The 20,502-nt window shown below is 40.4% G+C and overlaps 1 protein-coding gene across 1 annotated transcript in view; it reads right to left on the reverse strand.

The window, feature by feature from the left end:
* Positions 1 to 663: 663 nt before the first annotated feature.
* FAM120A (family with sequence similarity 120 member A) overlaps positions 664 to 20,502 on the reverse strand; it is a 50,801-nt gene continuing 30,962 nt past the window's right edge. The window contains exons 6-18 of the mRNA XM_081898378.1: positions 18,929 to 19,026; positions 18,493 to 18,776; positions 16,964 to 17,051; positions 16,435 to 16,659; positions 15,465 to 15,639; positions 12,431 to 12,680; positions 11,560 to 11,674; positions 9,640 to 9,849; positions 8,864 to 9,047; positions 7,474 to 7,611; positions 6,149 to 6,290; positions 5,223 to 5,319; positions 664 to 2,560 (exon numbers count right to left, since the gene is read on the reverse strand). Coding sequence (XP_081754504.1) covers positions 2,249 to 2,560; positions 5,223 to 5,319; positions 6,149 to 6,290; positions 7,474 to 7,611; positions 8,864 to 9,047; positions 9,640 to 9,849; positions 11,560 to 11,674; positions 12,431 to 12,680; positions 15,465 to 15,639; positions 16,435 to 16,659; positions 16,964 to 17,051; positions 18,493 to 18,776; positions 18,929 to 19,026 — 2,318 coding nt within the window. The 3' untranslated portion in view covers positions 664 to 2,248. The remainder of the gene's footprint in view (positions 2,561 to 5,222; positions 5,320 to 6,148; positions 6,291 to 7,473; positions 7,612 to 8,863; positions 9,048 to 9,639; positions 9,850 to 11,559; positions 11,675 to 12,430; positions 12,681 to 15,464; positions 15,640 to 16,434; positions 16,660 to 16,963; positions 17,052 to 18,492; positions 18,777 to 18,928; positions 19,027 to 20,502) is intronic.

The raw sequence follows: 20,502 nt of genomic DNA on the forward strand, positions 1-20,502 counted from the left end.
TCAGAAGGTTGGCGGTTTGAATCCCCACAACAGGGTGAGCTCCTGTTGTTCGGTCCCAGCTCCTGCCAACCTAGCAGTTCAAAAGCACGTCAAAGTGCAAGTAGGTAAACGGCGTTTCCGTGCGCTGCTCTGGTTTCACCAGAAGTGGCTTAGTCATGCTGGCCACATGACCCGGAAGCTGTCTGTGGACGAACGCTGGCTCCCTTGGCCAGTAAAGCGAGATGAGCACCGTAACCCTAGTCGTCCGCGACTGGACTTAACGGTCAGGGGTCCCTTTATACCTTTATACATAGCATCTTGAAGCTTAGGCAACTACTGAAGACATTTTGAAGGCTTTCCTTAAGATGACCCAGTCATTTAATTTAACCAATTGAATTTTCAATTGAAAAAGTAATTGTAGAAATGGTTTTATTAAATTTAGTCTGCATTTTACCACTCATTTTATCTTATTGTTGGATGATTTGATATATTTTGACTGCAAAGCTGTTTATAAATATCTGTAATAAATTAATAGCACTGTGCTATTGTAATTTTTATTAACTTTACATTTCTGGGGTCAACAGGAAGCACTGAAAACATGCTTGAAGATTGCTTCTTTTTCTGTGAAAAAGAGAATTTTATAGGATCACAAGAGAGCATACAAATCAAGACGCCGTACAGCAATTTTATACTAAAAGAATAAAGATTTTTATTAAGCATTGTAAGTTGCATTCAATAGCCTTCAAATACACCACACCACAATCCATCTACAACCAATCAAACCCAACAGTAGTTCATTCTTGCACAATCCATGAGTTGGGGCAGAACTCCCTTCAACTTACATTAAGATACCTACTTAGCTCTTGCGGGCAGGGAATGGGGAATTACACCTCATTTCTGATCACTAATGTGTGATGAAGAGCATCAGGAGAATTATATGAAAACAAATATAAAGAAATGATTCTGATTTTGAAGTACATTAAGTTTGGAAACACTAACAAAAACATCAAAATGATACAGGTATATTTGCTTATACTAAATTCTTGATGGGAAAGTTCTCAAGAACAAGCCATTTGTTTCCTGCTACAGAAGGGGGGTATTTCTTGAAGATCAAAGCTTTTTTTTGTTTTTCCACAGAATTTCATATTTGCTAATATGAAGGCATAAAACAGCAACAGAGAACAATAATGCATACAGCAATGAGTACACCAGGGTAACGTTGATATTCAAAACGGCTAGATAATTTTTTTGTTTTAGAATAAATGCAACAGAGGTCAATAATCACAAAATTTTAAGGTTAGAGCAAGATCAGTCAATGACTAAACATAGTTAACATCTTTTATAGGACTATTACTGATTATTAGCTTTTTTTTGTTTTGCAAATGGGCACAGTACTTGTAAGAATGGAAGAAAGAGGACAATAACATGCATAATATTAACTACACACTTTAAAAATTATGAACCATGCAGAAGTTTAGCTCAAATAGTAGTACTAATGGTCTACGTCTGATTCAAAACCACATAGTTCATTGATCACGGATGCATGGTATTAGTCACAAAAAGTATCAGAACACATTGTGTTTGTTTTGAAAAGGTCATTTGCATCTTCTATGATTTTAAAGTTAAATCCATTTTACCTTGCTTGTAAAGTATGTATGATGTATATTTAAAATCAGCAGAACTCCAATATTACTCTATAATTTTTTTTTGATAGTTTGCACATTTTAAACATAAAAAGAACCACATCAACAGTGATGAAATTTAAGAAAAGAAAGAACTGTGGTTGTGCCTTTCCCCCCCATAATCATGAAATCAAAGCCTTAAAGAAAGCTTTGTGACACAGTAATGCAAAATCAAATATAATGGCATACATATGGTGCCAAATACTAAAAATTATATTTCAAGCTATATATACTGAAAGACTGCCAAAATTTGTTGTTGTTGTTGTTTTAATATATCTCAAGAAACAAAAACTACGAGCTTTTGTCATAACCAGTTTAAACTTTGTGTATACTTCATTTTAAGTGCGGGAGTCAAATGCTCTTCATTCTCTTTCATTTTTGTTGTATTGTAGCATTTTGACTACAACTGGTTAAAACTAAAAATGTGTTCTTTAAATCTCTGACATCCAAGAGGGATCCAAATTTCCAAAGTCCTCATTTTTCTCTTACGGAAAGGAAAAAATGTACGTAACTGTAGGCTCTCTTTCTTTCCAGATATTCCTAATCCTGACCCTTCCAACATCCTTCACCCTCTATAAAAAATAAGTTTACTCTTCTTTTTTTAAGACAGTGGCCTCAAGAGTATCATCTTTATGGCAAACACTGTCTGCATTTAGTGCATTTAAGTGAGGATTTGTATTGCACGTTTTAGAGTCATTACTCAAGGCACTTTCAGACTGGTTGGAAGCCCTGACGTCTGCTGTACTCCCATTCATCTGGGAGGCTGGTTTCTCCTCGTTCACTACTCCATTTTCAGCCAGGGATCCTTCTGAAGACACAATAGAGGACTTGGATTCCTCTGATTTTGACTTAAGTTCTTTGGCCACTTCTTCTGCTGAAGCAGCATAAGGAGGTTTGCCCTATTTTAAAATAAAAGAGAAGACAGGTGGGTTATAAGTACATAATTTAGGTAGGGCAGTATTGCCCGTCAGAGTCCTTGGCTCAGCATGGAGAGGAGACAGCAGCTACTTTAGTCCTCTCCACAGCTGCTCTGCAAAGTTAAGCCATGATATGCCTTAGCATGGTGTCGAAATCTGCACTCCTCATGGTTAAATGCTCCCAGACAAACCAGAAGCTGTTAACTACAGTGGAACCTCTACTTACAGATGTAATCAGTTCCAGGGGTCCGTCCGTAAGTTGATCCGGGTCGCTGATAGAAGCGCCGCTGCATGCAGGCGCATTCGGCAGCAGCGCGCTTCTGCGCATGTGCAGACGGCAGAAGCCGCTTCTGATTGTGTGCGAATCGCCGCAAACCTGGTATTTACTTCCGGGTTTGCCGCAGTCGCAACTTGGATCAGGCCCAAGTAGAGGTGGTCGTAAGTAGAGGTTCTACTGTATAGGACAAACTCTGGTTACAGCTCAAGGTTTGAAAAGAGGTAAGCTAAGAGTTGGGGTTTAACTGTCAAGGTAGGCTAATGGGGAGGCTCTGGCCTATGGACCTAATTAAGCTGCCAGGCCTTGCCAGTTGGCCCACATGGCTGCTTTGACCAAGCCACACACACATGCCCTCAATGATGTCAGATATACGAGGCAAAAGGGACTACAGATCGGCAAACAGCGCAAGCAAAGGAAAGCAGGTCACATGACATCCTTTCGATGTCAGGTGACTTACTGACCGGCGGGCCTCCCCACCTCTAAGTTGGCCAGTGGGTGAGGGCAAAGTAAGGATCTGGTTCACTCGCTAGATCCAGTCTCCCAACCCTGTATTGCACCAAACGGTTTATTGTTATGCAGCAAAGGAATGACTGGGGAAGAGCAAAGCAGCTGCAATCTCATACACACACACACTCTCTCTCTCTCTCTCTTATTCACACCAAACCACATTTGGCTGAGCAGTATATGCAAACTGGGCCATGCTCCTCTGGTTTCTTACTGCAGTAAAACAAATAGCTATTAAAGATTAGCACATTTGTTATGACATAAGCTTTTAAGCTTCAGATGTGTGAAATGGTCTTGAGTCCATAAAACTGAAGGCCATGTGTTAGTCTCTTTATTCTTTTTGCTGTGAGAGACTAACTTGGGTATCGCTTTGGAAATTACTGTAGATGCCATGCAAGGTTATTTATTTCCCTTTATTGGATTGACACAGCATTTACAAATATGAACTAGAAATAAAATTTGAAAAACTCACACCTGGGGCCTGTTGCCCTATTCTTCATGGTCTGAAGAGCCACTCTGGATTAAGGAGGGTGCTGACCAGTCACTTGGAAACTGTTCAGCAAGTTAGATTTCATTTTAAGAAGCAAGCGACAAATCTGGCAAAGCTGGCCAAATCACGGCCTGCTGGCTCCCAAGGAGAAGGCTGCAGATGATTCTCTCCTCCTTGGCAGTATGTACTCAGGGCAGCCGGCAGCTAAAGCAAGTTTTGGCTTTGTAGGCTGTCCAAACCTGGAATTGTGATTAAGCTCTGTCCTCCTTAACCACAATCCTGGATTTGGATGGCATGCTAAGTCGAATCTTGGCTTAGCTGCTGTGCCAGGCTAAGCTAAAAGGACTGATGGGGAACAAAGCAGCTGCTATCTCATTCCCAAGAGCCAGCACACTTGAATGGTCCCCGTAAGTTATAACTTGGCTTGCCATGACATGTGAACGGTGGCACACGACAGCTGACTATCACCCATAATTAAATATAACAGTTTAGGTATCTGAATCACTGATTAAAAGCATGCCAATCCTGACATCAAAATGTGGAAAAACCCCACCCCCAATGACGTCGTTCATCCACAGCTCTTTTGCAGAGCCAATGTAAGGTGTCTATGTAAGTGTACATATCCACATAGACATCACTTACACTGCCCTTTCTATTATTCCCCTTCTCCATCTTGAGTTGCTTTATATATGTGACCCTTTAAGTACAGATACGTATGTGAAAAATTAGTTTTATCATGCACTCCTGACAATCTCATCTGCTTAATGCCAGTATATTATATTACAAGACTTAATTTAACATCCAGAACTGCTGAGCAAATGCAATCAGAGTGCAACAAAAGCAATGGGAAAATGATGAAGTAAGCTGACCATGTTGGCAGTAAACCCTATTACCCTTTTGATTACTGAGCTAAAACAAAAGGTGTGAGTTGCAGATAAAGGAGGGATTCAGCATCAGCTTGGCAGGGGGAACTATCCTTCCCCCTGCTCTGGGGGTTCTCCTAAGCCGCCCTCCACCCTAGGAGCCAATTTCAGGGAAAGAAGAGTAGGGGAAATGGAAATTCTTTGCACAGGACTTCCGCTGAAGGGGCTCCTTAGGGCAAATTGTGCCCTATGTTAAGAATTAACCTTTGAAAGAGGTGAGTGCAATTCACAAACTCCACCCCCCCCCCAAGATAGGGGAAAAGGCAGCGAAAAAACAAGTCAAATTAAAGGCCAATATAATTTAGTTCTACGGTCATACGGTTCTTTCATCCAGTCTATCCTCCTACTTCCATGTCTATAGTTAAATTGTTGTATACATGATTGTCACCTAAACTCATGTGACCAAAATCTTTTCTGACTCTCAGTTTCGTAAATGATTTCTCCCAATACCTGAATTGTTCCCTGGTTCTTATATGCTCTCCCATAGTATCTTCCTCCTCTGCCAAACGTTCTTATCACTGGAGTGGAAATAACTCCTCTCGGGCGTCTGCATTGAGTGAGAAACAAGTTAAAAACACATTTAAACTTTAGATATATTTCTGTATTTTTAATAGAAAAAAAGAAAGTTTCCATTAAAAAAAAACACCTACAGCACAGTCTTTTGGTCCTCACAATCAGAAGGCTGGTTCTCTATATCATTAAGAAGGTTCTAGAAATATTTATTTTTTATAATGTGAAAGTTGTTCAAACAAATGTTTATTCCACTTACGTTCTTGCAGTTGCTGTGTAAAGTACCAGCAAACCAAACACTGAAAACTGGTATGGATAGAAGTCAGCACCTATTCCGCCCCCCCCCCCCCAATTAATCCTGCTGCCAAGTTTCAAATATAATCTCTTTAGTAATTCTTAATGCTCGGAAGTTAACATTTACTAATCTCATACTAGTTTAGCCTGTACTGATCCATGTTTGTTCTTCATTGCCGTTTTTAAATAAACTGCTTAACCAAAGTACCTCTTCCTGTAAAATGATCAATACCTTATAGGCAGCAGCTGCCTTAGAAAAATATAAGTAAAAACAGGCAACAATAGTGAATGAATTATATGTTGAGATTTGGTTCAGATCAATGGCCAACATGAAAGATATTAACTATTATATATAGGTGATATAATTATAGCTAACTTCCCATTAGGTAAAATCATTTCTGATCTTTTCAGAATGTCTGACCCACATTCATTTTTTACACCCAAACTTTCTGAAATAAAAGATACAATAATTGCCCTTTTCTGTACTTTAATAAAAGCCAGCTGCCACTTCTTTTGCCATTGCTAAATTCCAAAGTCAAGCCAATATTAATTTAAGATTTATTTCTGCCTACCCTCTTGTGGGCCCTCCGACAGAAACCACCTGCAGAGGAAACGGCCCTCTCCCTCCACGACCACGTCTGCTTCCAGCCCAGTGGCCAACCACAGTGCCAGCTATTTCGAGTTTCCCTCCCTGAGAAGGAATAGGTTGGACACCTGTACAAAGACGAAAAGAGAGGTTGCTATTTGCAGCTACAATTCAGAGAACAGAGTACATGGACTTCCAACTTTCCCAGAAAATACTGCTTTCCTTCCAAAGACTGGGTTTTCATGGCACATTCAGGCACGAAAGATTCTAAGTTTTGTATTAAGGTTCTTTTAATTTATTTAAAATGGATTGGATGGACCTTCCTGGGGGTAACATTATCAGCATCATAATTTACAATAATCTGAAGAATGCTACATTTACAATCTACACACCCCTGTTTCAAGATTAGATCCCATTGAGATTAATGACCATTTTGCACTCATTTTTTCCAGTTAGATTCAATGGCCTCAGCGTAACCAAGACCACAACTGGATACTGGGTCCCAGAAGTCTCGTGGCACCTTCCCAAAGCTGGGTAAACCTGCGATTGCAGCTGTACGCAGGTGGGGAAGGGGAACAAATAAAGGAAGAGTGGGTTTAATCCAGTCTCCAATTGTTGGTTTGTTTATTTCCTCACACCATGCACAACTGTGATCTTGTAAGTAAAATAAACAGTAAGGTGCGAGTTACCTGCATGCAAAGAGAATGCCAGAAATCCCAACTTTTAACCACCCCACATGTGTTTTATCTTTAAAAAACTCAGGGGTAGGGAGAGAACCTTCATTACCTCTCTGTTCCAGAATACGTCTCAACTCAAATTCAAGTGTTCACGTGTGAGTATTTACAAGACATAATCAAATCATTCCCAATAATCTATGGGATAAATGTTAGCTAGATATAAAGCTGATAGCAATGAAAGCGCTTAAACAGATAGAAGAAATGTGGTTACAAATTAGGCACCAGCGTTAACATACTAATTACTACAGTGCTAGCGAAGGCAGGGAAGTACATTCTTCTCTATACTGTACAATCAACTCTAATAGTACAGCAGCTGCTTCATTGGGCTTCAGAGAGCCAGAAGTGTCAGTTACTAGCTAAAGCTCTGATGTTAGAGAGCTTGCAGGAATTTGTTGGAAGTAATTAAAATGGGGGGGGGGGCGCTTCCTGTTCCACTATTTTATTAAGGAGGAAATTGTGGGAAACACTGTTCCCTTCAGAAATACAGAGGTCCCTGTTGAAAAGTCTCAGGCCAGGGTGAGGTGAAGAAGGCTACTGCCGTAAGATGTTAAGAAAAGGGGTTTGGTATAATTACCGCCCTGAAACTTGCTAGTCCTGTTGCCGTCATTGCCAGAGAAGGCTCCGGAGTGTCCTCCTGCAGCAGCCATCCGGAAGGCTCGATAAGCGCCTGTTGCAACTGTTTCCCCATAGGGGCCTCCAAAGCCATAGACTCCTGTGAGACCCAGGAGAAAACCGTGAAGGGGAGAGGGGACATACAGGAGTTCCCCCGAAAAATAAGCTCTTGACCACAGTTCCCCTCCAAAAGCACAGGGCTGCACATCTGAGAATATGCCGATTTAGCACCCAAGAGCAAACATGAAATTGGTGAACATAGAGAGTTTGTCAACCATTTTTTAATTTACAGTTGACCGCCTGTTGTACAGGAATTCTTCAACAGGCAGAAGATATGGACCCTATCCACCATTTTGGACCGTTGGCTTGTATGTCACTTTAAGTAAGTCATTTTATAAGGAGATCACGGCAGTTAAACATACACCTTAAGACACTAATGTGATAATGCAACAGACTGTACTGCAACATATTCTACTGAATTTATACTGTCTCCACATTGTGTCAGCGATATAAATACCAGATGATATTTCCCAGTTGTCAAACATACATAAGTATGAACTTTACATCAAGTATGACAATGCAAGGGGTCTCCAACCATTCTGGGTCATATGTGAATTGTTGAGGCGTACACCCTCACTCTGGTTGCCTCCCCCCCCCCCCGCCCATGGATAACACACCCTCCTCATAACCCCTTCCAAACAGATAGACCAAAAGTGATGCTTCCTTTTGAATTTCCTTTATTTTATCTGGGGGCCTCAAGAAACCACCATTGCATTAAAGCTTGCAATGGTATCCTGTAAGACTCAAGGATCTGGTGGTCCACAAGTTACAGGGAGCACCAGCTGACAACCCCCCACCCCAGGTTTTCAGTTACTCAACACACAATGACAAATGCCATGATTGTTATAGATGGTAAGCATGTTTATGTGCTAAACCATATAAATAAGGAAACATATTCCACAGTACTGCGCTATACAAATAGTATTATCATTATCAATACTATTACTGCCAATAGTGATTATTATTTATTAAATATGTTAGTTGCTTTACCTTGTCCAATTCACATATGTCCAAGGCCACCCAAAGAGACTTAGAACAAACCAAACAAACCTGCCACCCAACACAGATACATCAAAACTAAGGGGGAAAGAGAAATACATTTAAAACACCCCACCCACTTCTAAAAGGCCACAGATAGTTAATGGCCAAAGGTCTGGTTATAGAGGAAGTTTTTGCCTGATGCCTAAAGATATAGAACGATGGCTCCAGGCAAGCCTGCCTAATTATACTAATAACATTGTCAAAATTTATTTTGAATGAAATGCTACATGTTAACAGTGGCACATGCTTACCAGGAAAGCCTCTGCCTCTGCCCTGAGGTGGTGGAAGTGGCCCAAAGTGCCGAGGGTATACAGAACCTGGATAAAAAGGCATGGCAGGCGGTGGAGGAAAAGGAAGTGGATGGTTCTGCCGGGAGAAATTTAAGCCTTCGAGGATGCTCTGGCGCATCTTTTCAACCTTGGCAGCTTGTTCAGTCTACAATAAAAAAACACACAGCACAAACACATTTGAACGACAAATGGAGGTGCCTCTTGGTCAAACCCCTGTTATGGCCAACGAGTCTTCCTTCCTACAGTTCACAGGAAGAAGATCCAGCCCAGCCCCATGTCTGGATCTTTGAGTGGTGACAGAGGAAGTATCTTGAGAAACCAACATATTTCTTACTGTTTATTCCAGAAAGCTAAATATTCTGACTGACCCCTTCTAAATTCAAATATGCTATTCTACAAAACCATTTATCAATCAAGAATCAACATCAGGTCTTAAACACATAAACATAGTATTCTGCATTCAAACAGGCCCAGGATCTTTAGTAGGATAAGGTCAATACAATTTGTCAAGCTCTTTTTATTTATGCGCACGAACATATGTTAGATAAAGTATGACTCACCAACCTTTTGACTTAACAGCCTTCCAAATTAAGTCAATCTAATTACCAAATGTGATTTATTTAGTTAAAGTAAGCATTCTATTTTATTTTTTACCAAACGGATTTGCAACTGACTAACTTGACTCAAAACTAGTGCAATTTCCATAGGCATAACAGACACCTGAGGAGCGAACATACCTGACCATCACAGAGGTCAATGAGAGGAACTTTCTCCCGGGTTCCTTTGATGAGCTTGGTCTGGAACAGCTTCCCATCAAAGTACATCCATGGACAACAATGCTCCCAAGGAATCGGTTGCCCGCAAGCATCATTTGCAAACAATGCCATGTCAACACCGCTCATAAACAATGCTGACAGCTGAATTCCTCGAGGATCTAAATTTTCAATCTTTGAAGACAGAAAATGAAACCGCAGTTTTCTACCAGCTGTACAAAGTTATAGGCTTCAAGCACACTTATTAAGAGCTTATTACTGAAAGAGTACAGGTAAAGCCACATGATCTTGCACCTGCTAGTTAAGTTAAACTTGCTTAAAGCCCATTAAAATAGTCTGCCTGTGTGTAGTTAAACATTTCTTTGTATCTGAAAAATGTGCCCAGTGCAGACTATTTAATACAAATGCAAGTAAATTGCAGATAACTGTTTTTCAGGACTTGACCACTGTGGAAAAACCAGTACAAGAAAGTAGGCTATTTAGAAAACTCTGCTTCTTCCCCTTCTGCTTCCCTCCTAGATTGTCTGTGGGAAGAGATAAGGCTTGCAGGCCCCCTCATTCACAATAGGGGTAATGAGTGGCCATACCTAGAGCTTCCACAGTTAATTTGGGAATGCAATCTATTTGGAAATGGCTTTAAAAAGCCGTATAAAAAAAAGGACTTAGGTTTGCCATGGGCACGGGATTCTGCACAGTCCCGGGATCAGTTTGGCTGTTCCACTTCTCCCTGTGGCAAGACAAGCTAGAAAAGGACCACCCTCACTGTATGGTGGCATGGGGCTGGGAGAGAAAAAGAATGTCCAAACAAGTTATGAGTAAGAAAATATTTAAAACAAAGCAACCCCATGAGAAATGAATGTATTGATTAGCAGAAAGTACTATGGAAATTAGAGATGCAGATCTTTATTAATCCAGTTAGTAGAATAGCAAACACCCGCAGTAAAGGTTTAGGCATATCACTTCTTACCAGTATATTTAGCTTAAAAAAAAGAAAAAGAGGTCCTGCAACAAAATGTAACACTTTTGTCCAGGGTTCTGGCCACTCTATTCCATTTCCCTTCTCCCTAGTTTCCCACCCTCTCCCCTGAGTTCAGCATTTTGTGTGCACTGAGCATGCAAGGCTGTTTCTTCTTTTGTTTTCTTTGTTTTTTGGATAGTGAGATGGGCTAGAGAGCTATGGTGGGAGGTATACCTCTCTAAGGAAATCAAAGTTGCTGGCAAGAAAGCAGTGGGCAGTGATGGGGGATGGACCGGGGACCAGGAAAGTAGAGGAGGAGAGGAAAGGGAAGCAATAGACAAGGCAAACAAAAACAATGACTCCTTTGAGATGGAACAGAACCTTGACTAGTATACTTAATTAGCAGAAGTCCAAACCCCTCTGTTTCAAGGTTAGGCACTAAAACCCTAGGGTTACCCAGTAGGGTCGGCTAATTAAAGTGACTATAATTAAATTGACTATTTCCTGAACAGAAGATGCACAATTAGTTCCATGAAATAATTAAAGAAATATTGGTTTATAGCTGACACACAGGGGTTCCATGGGAAAAAGAGAGAATCAAGGAAAGTGATATATTCTTGGGAAACCCTTTATTAAAAGTTTGAAAGCTACAGATGCAAAGGAAATAAAACACCAAGTAAAGAAGTGAATAGATGATATCACAATTACGATGATCAAGTTAGAGTTCACTTGGAGTTGAAACCAGAACCCCTTCTCTCACTCACACTCTCTCTCTCTCACACACACACACGCACACACACACACACACACACTTACACTTGCATAACACACACATATGGATTAAGTTAAGAGTACTGACAAAGAAATGGGATTGCTTGTATTAAGTATGGATTAAAAGCCCCACAGAAGCAAAGTTCTAAAGTCACCTTTAGTTCCTGTAGTTGGTCAGGTTCATATAGTTTTGGAGATAAAGCTTGAGCCAGGAAGGCATCAAGTTCCTGGCGACGAAGTATCCGAACCCCAGGCCATTGCACCATATATCTACAGAGACAGACAGCACCGAATCAGCATTGCTTGGAAAGCTGTGGTACCATTACTTATAATTTCTGCATATAGGAATTGAAAGTCAAACAACCAGATGGAAATTATACAATGACGTAACAATACTTGGCACAAACCTGCAAAAAGTTAGCACTTAAAAGTCCCATTATTTTTTTAATTGGGAGACATTTACATTCAATTCTTAATTCTGCTATTGAAATCAATGAAATTAAGAAGTGCTTTACAGTATGCTTCTTAAGCTAGCGTTGTGGCAACAATAAAAACCCTGGTGTATATTAGATCAGTAAATTTAATACGAAAAATTCAAGCACACTAAGCTTGGAAGAGCATGTAAAACTACGTCATCATAGAGATATTATTAATGCTAGATTAAATTAGTTAAGCCATATGGTTTGCATTCACTTGCCAAAGTTAAGGGCAAGACACCTGGGCTTGAATCCTAAGATTTTCTCGCACTCATGCAACAGGGATGATCACCACTGATGCTGCCTCTACCTGCAGATCTCCAGCCCCATATCCCAAGCCTCTCCAGACTACCTAGCCCTCAGGAACAAATTTTGAGGTGGTGCAGCAGGCTGAAAAGGAAGAGCGGAGCCATGAAAAATCTGTTCCAGGAATGAGACTGGAATTGCTAATGGGAGGAAACTTCTGTCTTTAAATGGATTAAAGTAGGTGGCTATCTTGTGGCTCTAGATGAGGGTTTACCCTACACAAAAATCCAGTCAACGTACTCACCGTAATACACAACAGAGCACCATAAGGTGAGTGGGCACATTAGATGGGTTGAGCATTGCTGGTGTGTCTGACCTCATACAGGCCAAGAAAGCCCTCATTCGTCGATTCTTGTCCTCTACCGCCTTCCCCAGCCACAGTTTCTTCAAATTGGGACAGGTCCATTCCCTAAATGCAAGAGCTTCTACCAACTCAGGAGTCTGGGGGGACTTTCCTTTGTAAGCAGCCCATTCCTTAATTATCACCGGTGAGACTACAGAATGAAAAAAAGGAAACCAAATACTTTCAACTTCTGTACACATTTACCAAGGCTGAAATCCAGACAGCATATTTAAGCTACTCATATACAGTTTTATTTGTATGGACAACACTTGATAATTTTTATATCTCCCGGATTTCTATGAAATGCATTAACACCTAAGTTGAAATTGTAGGTTGGTGGCTGCATATGTCACTGGACGAGTCAAATGTATTGAGAGACAAGACTTGGTTCCTTCCAGCTCTGATTCTACCTGATCTTGGAAGTTATTGTAAGTATGTTGGCCTGAATTCTAAGTTTCCATTTGTGAACAGAATACAGCTTTCCTGTCCACTTCCTCTAAATCTGCTTCAGGAAGAAAGGGGATACTAGAAAAAGTATGGGATATGGTACAGGGGGCAACAGGTAGAGGGGAGTTGGTGCGAACTGTTATCACCCCTTGTTTGAACAGAAAACTAACCTACAGCATCCAAGTCAGCTCAGACAACCCCCTCATTTACATGGGGGCTACAGGTTGAGACATCGCGTGTGTCAGTGAAATTGTGTATATTTGAAACCCCATTGAAAAAACCTGCAAACACCCTGTTCTGCCCCTTTTTGTGATGTTTTCGGGTCACTTCCGGGTTTGGTGCAAGGAGTGTATGCACAGCCGTGCACATACTGAACGTATGTAAATGGGGGGGGGGGTTTGCTTGTATGTATTTTCTTAATGGAGATTTGCAAAGGCCAAAAACAAAGGTGAAGCTTGGTTAAACAATATTGGTGCATGATCATTTCTGCATTCTGTAAGGTTCTGCTTCTCCCTTCAGGCTTGATGCTTTTATAGGACTTATACAGTATGCCAAGCACTACTGCCATCTTGTTACGCTCTTTAAAACTGCAAACCAATATTGAGATCAAAATGCAGAAGACAGAACTCTTACCTCTGCCTTCTGGGGAGTATCAGAAAAGCTGTTTTCTGAGAGCCAGACTAAGGCCAGAACTACACATTCTGTAGCCTACTCACACTTGGAAACCCAGGCCACTGTTTGCCCTCTGCAAAGCAGCAGTGGAGGGACCACGTGCAGGTGAGGTGTGGGGGGCAAGAGATGGGGTGCTTACCCCTTCTGCCCGCTTGTCCCCTGCCAGGTTTCCAGAACAGTGTTTTCATCTCAAATAGTATGGTTCCTTCCCACTCAGCACAGGCAATGGCAAAAGATCCCATGCCACTCTGGTGTGAATTTGGTCTGAGTTGTATCAGAAGAATTAATTTCAGAGGACCTTGTGCAGGACATGTTTCCAGTGAATTGTGTCCAATAGGTGGACATTTATGCACGGTACATATTCAAGCTCTTCTTGTCCAGCTATGCTGAATACAAGATACTAAACGTTAACAGCAATACTGGGTTCAGAAAAGATTTCATTTCACAAGTTAGATGGTTCTGTAATTCCTATTTTGTTTTATTTAACAAAATGTATATACTGCTTTATTGTACAAAAACCTCTAAGCGATTTACAAAAATATAAAATAAAATATTCTCTATAAAAAGTTAAAAACGAATGTTTTAAAACATTCAAAAGGTGATTAAAATCAATAATAGCTAAAAAGAGAGAGAGAGAGAGAGAGAGAGCACATGTAACTTCTACATGTCTGGATAGGGTTGCCTAAACAAAAATGTTTTAAGCAGGCACCAGAAAGAATAATCCAAAGATGCCTGCCTGATGCCAACAGACAGGATTATTGAGACTTAACTCATTATATTTCTAGTAGCTTTATAGATTTTGACATATCTGCAAGAAAAAACCCATGTTTGGTGCTGTCCCATCAAGGTTATTGCTTAACTGTTTGTGTCAACATTCAGGAGAGAGGCCTATTTTACACAAAATACAACCTAACAATGCACTTAGTTCAATCCTCCAACACACTCACTTTTAAAAGTAACCCAGAAGTCACTTCAAAACTGAATTCTTAATATGATAATTATATATAAATTTTCCTCCAACAAGGTCGGGGAAGAATGAAATATTGTATTTCAGCTACAGATGTCTTTTGCTGCTACTATTTTACAATTGCATTAGTAAGTTTTAAGATTTGTGTTTGTAGCAAAATTCAAAGAACTGCTGTTTAGATTGTAGTATAAAAGTGGTATATAAAGCTTTATAAGGAAATGCTGACTGTTCAAACATTATACGAAGCTTAACTAATTTTGGATGGTATCTGAGTTAACAAATCCATTTTTTAATCAGTCAGAAATCCATTAATTAGAAATTACAGTTATACTAACAATGACAGTGATGTCTGAACTGATAAACCATAGCTGTGGCCATTGTTTCTCCTCCAGAATCTTTTAATTCCATTCTAACAGTTGTATCCAACACTATGAGAATGGATTTCTGCTCGCACAACAGGACTTCTTCCTCTTCAACCCCAATGACTCCCCCAACCCGAATTTACTCCTGAGGCTCTGGAGCAGATTTTGAGGGTGCATGGCAGGTGAAAAGGGAGAGGAGGAAGGGGGGAAGTTCCATTGTGCAAGTGGACGTCTGTTGCCTACGTGGAATATGTAAACTGCTTTGAGGTTACAGATGATGAAGCGGTATATAAATCCTGTTTAAATAAAATAAATAGATAACATAGGAGGGCTGAACAGATGAAAAATGAAAGCAGTCCAGTATCTCTAAAACATATATGCCTATACGTTTGGCTCAAATGACAATCTAAAACATGGCTGGTGCAAACTATAGTTTGGTATGATGTCCGAGCTCAGCCAGCAATAATAGTAGAAGGCAGATACATACATTCTGGAGGAAGTCTGTTCTTTCTAAAGGCAAGCCTCTCAGTTTTTTTCCTGCTTTCTGCCAAACTGAACAGGACACCGTAAACATACTGACGAACTGGCCTATAAAGAAGAGCAGCAGGAGGCAGGTCTTTGTTTGCTTCATCTTCAATAGAAACTGCAATTTTAATTTCACCCTGTACATGAACAAAATGATTAGTAGCATACAAACTCTTGCAGATTCCAGCATTAGTAGTAGTAGTCTAGCTCTCAGCACCTATTAGCTACGATAAAATGCACAATATAAAGAAACCACTTTGCGTTAAAGTCTTGGATACATTTTTCATAATAAAAATAATTCAAGACCTAAAATCTCATTGGTTGATTAACTGATTCGTTTTTTATCCAGTGTTCAGCCTGAGGACAGTTGCCTGGAGGACTTATTGATGCTGGGGCACACCAGTCATGAGAGAAGCACACTGAGATCAAGGTCCTAAAAACTGTAGACCTCAGGACCCACTGTTGAATAACTGGTAAATTGTGAGGAAAAGAATGGTCCAGTTTTTCTCAACAGCATTAGGGGAAACAGGGTCTCTTCCACTACTGTGGAAGTACCCTGTTTACGTCATTTGGGTCAAGCCCAGCAGACTCTGTTGCCAGACATGAATAGGTTGATGGGGCAAGAAGTCAGAAACGCTATTAAATTATTTTAACATATACACGCTACAGAATCTTGGGAGTGCAACAGCAGAAGTCATTCCAGTGCATACAAGAATCTTCACATCTCCCCTGATCCAAACAGATGGTTGGTATGGCATTTCAAAGGGAGGGGGGGAGTTCTAAACATTTTTAGAAACCCCAGGAAAGGAAAGCTTTAGAAGCACCAGGGCTTCGGCTATGTTTGCACTAATTAATTAAAAGCAAGGGACAACAGCAAGCATTCACCAATCCTTTTAGGATTCTGGTGCTACTTAAAACTCCGAAAACCTTACCTTGGTTAGAACATGAAATATGTAGGGATACATTAACCCCTTTTTGTGTCTGTGCTCTGCCACTCTTAATACTTCTGGTGCTACAGGTGGTAATGGAGGAGTGGTAATATCCATATGGTTCCTGGTGGGCATTGACAACAGACATGGGATTTGTGCACTATTGACTTGGTTCCCTTTAGCTTCAGCTGCCTGGTTTCCTGAAGAAACAGTAGAGGAACCTTCTGCCTGTAATAGACATAAAAAGTAATCTATAACAGGAACATCTTCCTCTAGCTTTAAACGTGGAAGCTTTGCAACTAAATATCAAGCATCTCTAAGAGAATTTTTGAAAGTAAAATTTGAATATACTTGCAAATGAAGTTAAAAGTCATATGCATGCATGCACAGAGCTCATTGCCCTTCAGGTGTCAAGAGCTTTTCAAATATCACCTTACAAAAGCAGTTTTTTTTATTTTTAGGAAAATCACAGGATTCAACTGTGCATATAAAGTCTCATCAACACAGACTATAGTGCTAAGAAGGACTCTACCTTTGTTTGGTCTCCTGGATCCCCACGTCCTTGATTTTCTGACTGGGTTCCTGTTTTCTCCCAGCGCAATTTGTTCCCACCAACATGACTGGGGGAGGGGGGAAGAATGCCACACTATTTTTATTTTCAGAATTATAATTCAAAGGTACTGTTAAATAGTATCAAGATAAACACAACCCCCCTTGCGTATTTGCAGTTTGTTTCTACGTTCAATTCAAAGTGTTTTTTGACCTTTAGCACACCTTCATGGTTTGAGTCGAGGGCACCAGGGATATCATGTTTCTCCACATGCAACTGACCCCATGTGCTAAGGTTTTCAGCAAAGGTCCTTTTCTAGGTTCGCTTCCACCTGGAAGAAAGCCTGTGGTGCCAAAATACTTTCTCCAGGACGTCTCATCTGGTGCTTAACACTAATGTCAAGTGCTACACAAAGAGCTTTTCTGTTTCCCCAGGCATTTTAATTTGGCTTAAGTGCAGCTGTTCTTTTAGAACTGCTGCTTTTAGTGTACTTGTTGTATGTTTTAATTATATCATATTATTTCATCTTGGATTTTTGTAAGCATCCGTGGGAATTTATTAAAAGGATGGAACAAAAATAAGATTGTTGCATAAGTTTGTTGTTAGGGGTGATACTTGCACCCTAAGTTGTGTAAAGTTGACAGGTGAACAGCCACTTACCTGATGGCCTATGGCAAGTAAGAGTAGTCTCCAGGGGACCAGGCAATGAAGTTTTATATACAGTGGTACCTCTGGATGTGAACAGGATCCGTTCCGGAGCCCCGTTCGCATCCTGAGTAGAACGCAACACACGACTGCACGTCTGCGGGTCGCGTTTCGCCGCTTCCGCGCATGACATCATTTTGAGCGTCTGCGCATGCGCGAGCAGCGAAACCCGGAAGTAACGCATTCTGTTACTTCCGGGTCGCCGCGGAGCATAACCTGAAAACGCTCAACCTGAAGCATATTTAACCCGAGGTATGACTGTATATTCAAAAGAGCTCCCCCCCCCCTTTAGGTGAAAAATGGCTAACATAGGCACATGCACATACCAGTAAAAATTGGGCTACTAACCTTCTAACTGATATAAACTAATTTCTGAAATAAGTCTTCACTCTCTTTAGCCAACCAGGGGAAATTGGGAAGCCAAATACTGTTGCCTCTGCTCTCTACCTATTTCACAAATCAATCATTTTAAAGGATCCAACACTTAACATTGTCTGGTATAAGCTTATACACTTCCTACCCTGCACATCATACACACAACTAATAAACATTGTTGTAGCAAAAATTTAATAACCTCTACGTCTTGGCAGATACAAGATTAGTTTACTTTTTAAATTTTGCTCATTTATCTGAAAACATTTCTGTGCCACCAGCATTAACAAAACAAAGACAAAATACATTGCAATTAAATAGAATCACATCGACTGAATATAGAAACAACAGCAGGTGCAGGAACATTTCTCTGTGACAGTAAATTCAAAGAAGCTACTAGCAACTTTCTTGCTAGAAACACATGATGTACTTACTTCACAGCGCCGCCACTGCCTTCATCATTGTCGGAAGATGATGATGTAGAAGAGGCAGGAAAGTATGTTGAATCCACATGATTGGGGCTCCCACTCTGAGCTGGGTTTATTGGAGAGGATCGTTCATATAGTGGTGTATGTTTTCCTTCATGAGGAATGTTGCTGTAGTTGTTCTGCTCAGAAATATTTTTCCCACCTGCATCCAAGGTGATGGCTGGTTCTGAGAGGCTATAGGGATATGGACCCTGACCTTGGGTATTACCTTGACTAGACATATGCTGGGCCTAAAGGGGAGGAAAGTATATCATAAATTATAGCTGCTTCTTCATAAATCAGAGCAAACTGCTCATAACTCTATATATGCGCGACACACATTTCTCAAAAACAATTGAAGAGTGCTGGTGGGGAGAAAGAGGAAATAGCAGAGTATACTTGCCACATGCTTTGCTTGGAGAGGGGTCTGTGGAATGTTAAGCATCTGAGCAGAGACATACGGTGGCACTATACCCGGCATTCCAAATTGATTTGGTCTGGCTATTACAGGAAAAATCAAAACAAATTCAGTCTCATGCACAGCCTGGCCAGAGTTGCATTTTAGCTGAATCCTCAATAGGAAAAAGTAATCATGTAAGAACAAATGCCTGATATTAGGCTTTTGTTCTTTAAAGCTTTGACCTCATTTCCTATAGTACAGGTTACTTCAACACACACACACTGACTGTCAGTTTTGTTTCATTTTCTGCCTCTCTCAGGAGACACATTCACTTCCTCCTAGTCTGATCATTTATTTTTTCTTTCCACTATCTGTTCCTGTTCTGTTTATGTTACAGTCACTCCCACCATTTTAGTATCCATTGTTTACTTTCTATATCCCCGCAGAACAGGAAGTGCAGCAATTTTAATTCTGCATCCAGTTCTGAAGTGGTTTGTTTTTAATATCCTCAGTTCGTGTGCAACACGCAAGAACAGAAGAACAAATATGAAATCTTTGAAGTCTTTTCTCACTTTAACCAGGATACTCTCTCAGCAACAAGTTATTAAGAAGTCTTTTTGATTGGTAACACATTTCTCTCTGTCGGTCAGAAATCAAGACTTGAAGAGAGTCAGACACATGAAGATGGATATGTCATGTAAGAGGAAACCAAGTTCAAACAACACTTTACAGCCATTAATATATCTGCTTTCAATTAGTCTAATGAAGACTTGTTATGTAGGATTTCTCCAGAAGAGAGAGAACCGATTTCTATATGTTACCCATCAACCTGGGAGATAGAAAAGTAAAACTAACTCAAATCTGTACCATTTTGACAAGATAGCTTATCTCAGAATAGGTAGGTTATTGTGTGGCTGTCTTGGCGTAAAAAGGCAAGTCTTGCAGCACTCACTATTCTGTGTGATCAAGTCCAAATTATTGTGATTTCCACAGCAAACTGAGGTGAGGTGACATCACTTCAGAAGAGACAAAACCCACAGATGGGGAACTGACATTTATCCAGATGGTGTTTTGCCCCAGTTCCAAGCATTTTCTATTTTAAAAACTATTTCACTAATGCAACAAATGTTACCTTTATTAAAAGTTCTAGTTTTAGATTTCCATATGGTTACATGTGTAGACTAGAACAGTTAGTTATGACAAATGACCACAGTGCTCTTCTACCTCTTTATTTAATAGGGCTGTACACTGCATTCAGACAAATTCCAAAGCATAGAGGAATGCCTTGTCAGTGGTAAAGCAGGATTTGTACGAGACACCAAGGGTGAAGTGGGGATCCCTGGAAATGCATCACGGTAGCTCATCAAAAAAGGCGTTTTAAAAAACCCTACAGGATGTGTGTCTGCTGAATGCTAAAATAGTATCTCTATGCTTATCATGAAACCAGAGTGGAATGATGGGTCAAGCTGGAATTAAAGAGGAAAAAGTTTATATAGCCTTTTTTTTTTGCCTTTCCAATAGCTATCTGGATGGTGAGCAGATTGAATGAACCCAAAGCTGAACTGGGCACCCTATAA

Source organism: Podarcis melisellensis, assembly GCF_964234715.1.
Source record: "Podarcis melisellensis genome assembly, chromosome: 2".
Lineage (NCBI taxonomy): Eukaryota > Metazoa > Chordata > Lepidosauria > Squamata > Lacertidae > Podarcis > Podarcis melisellensis.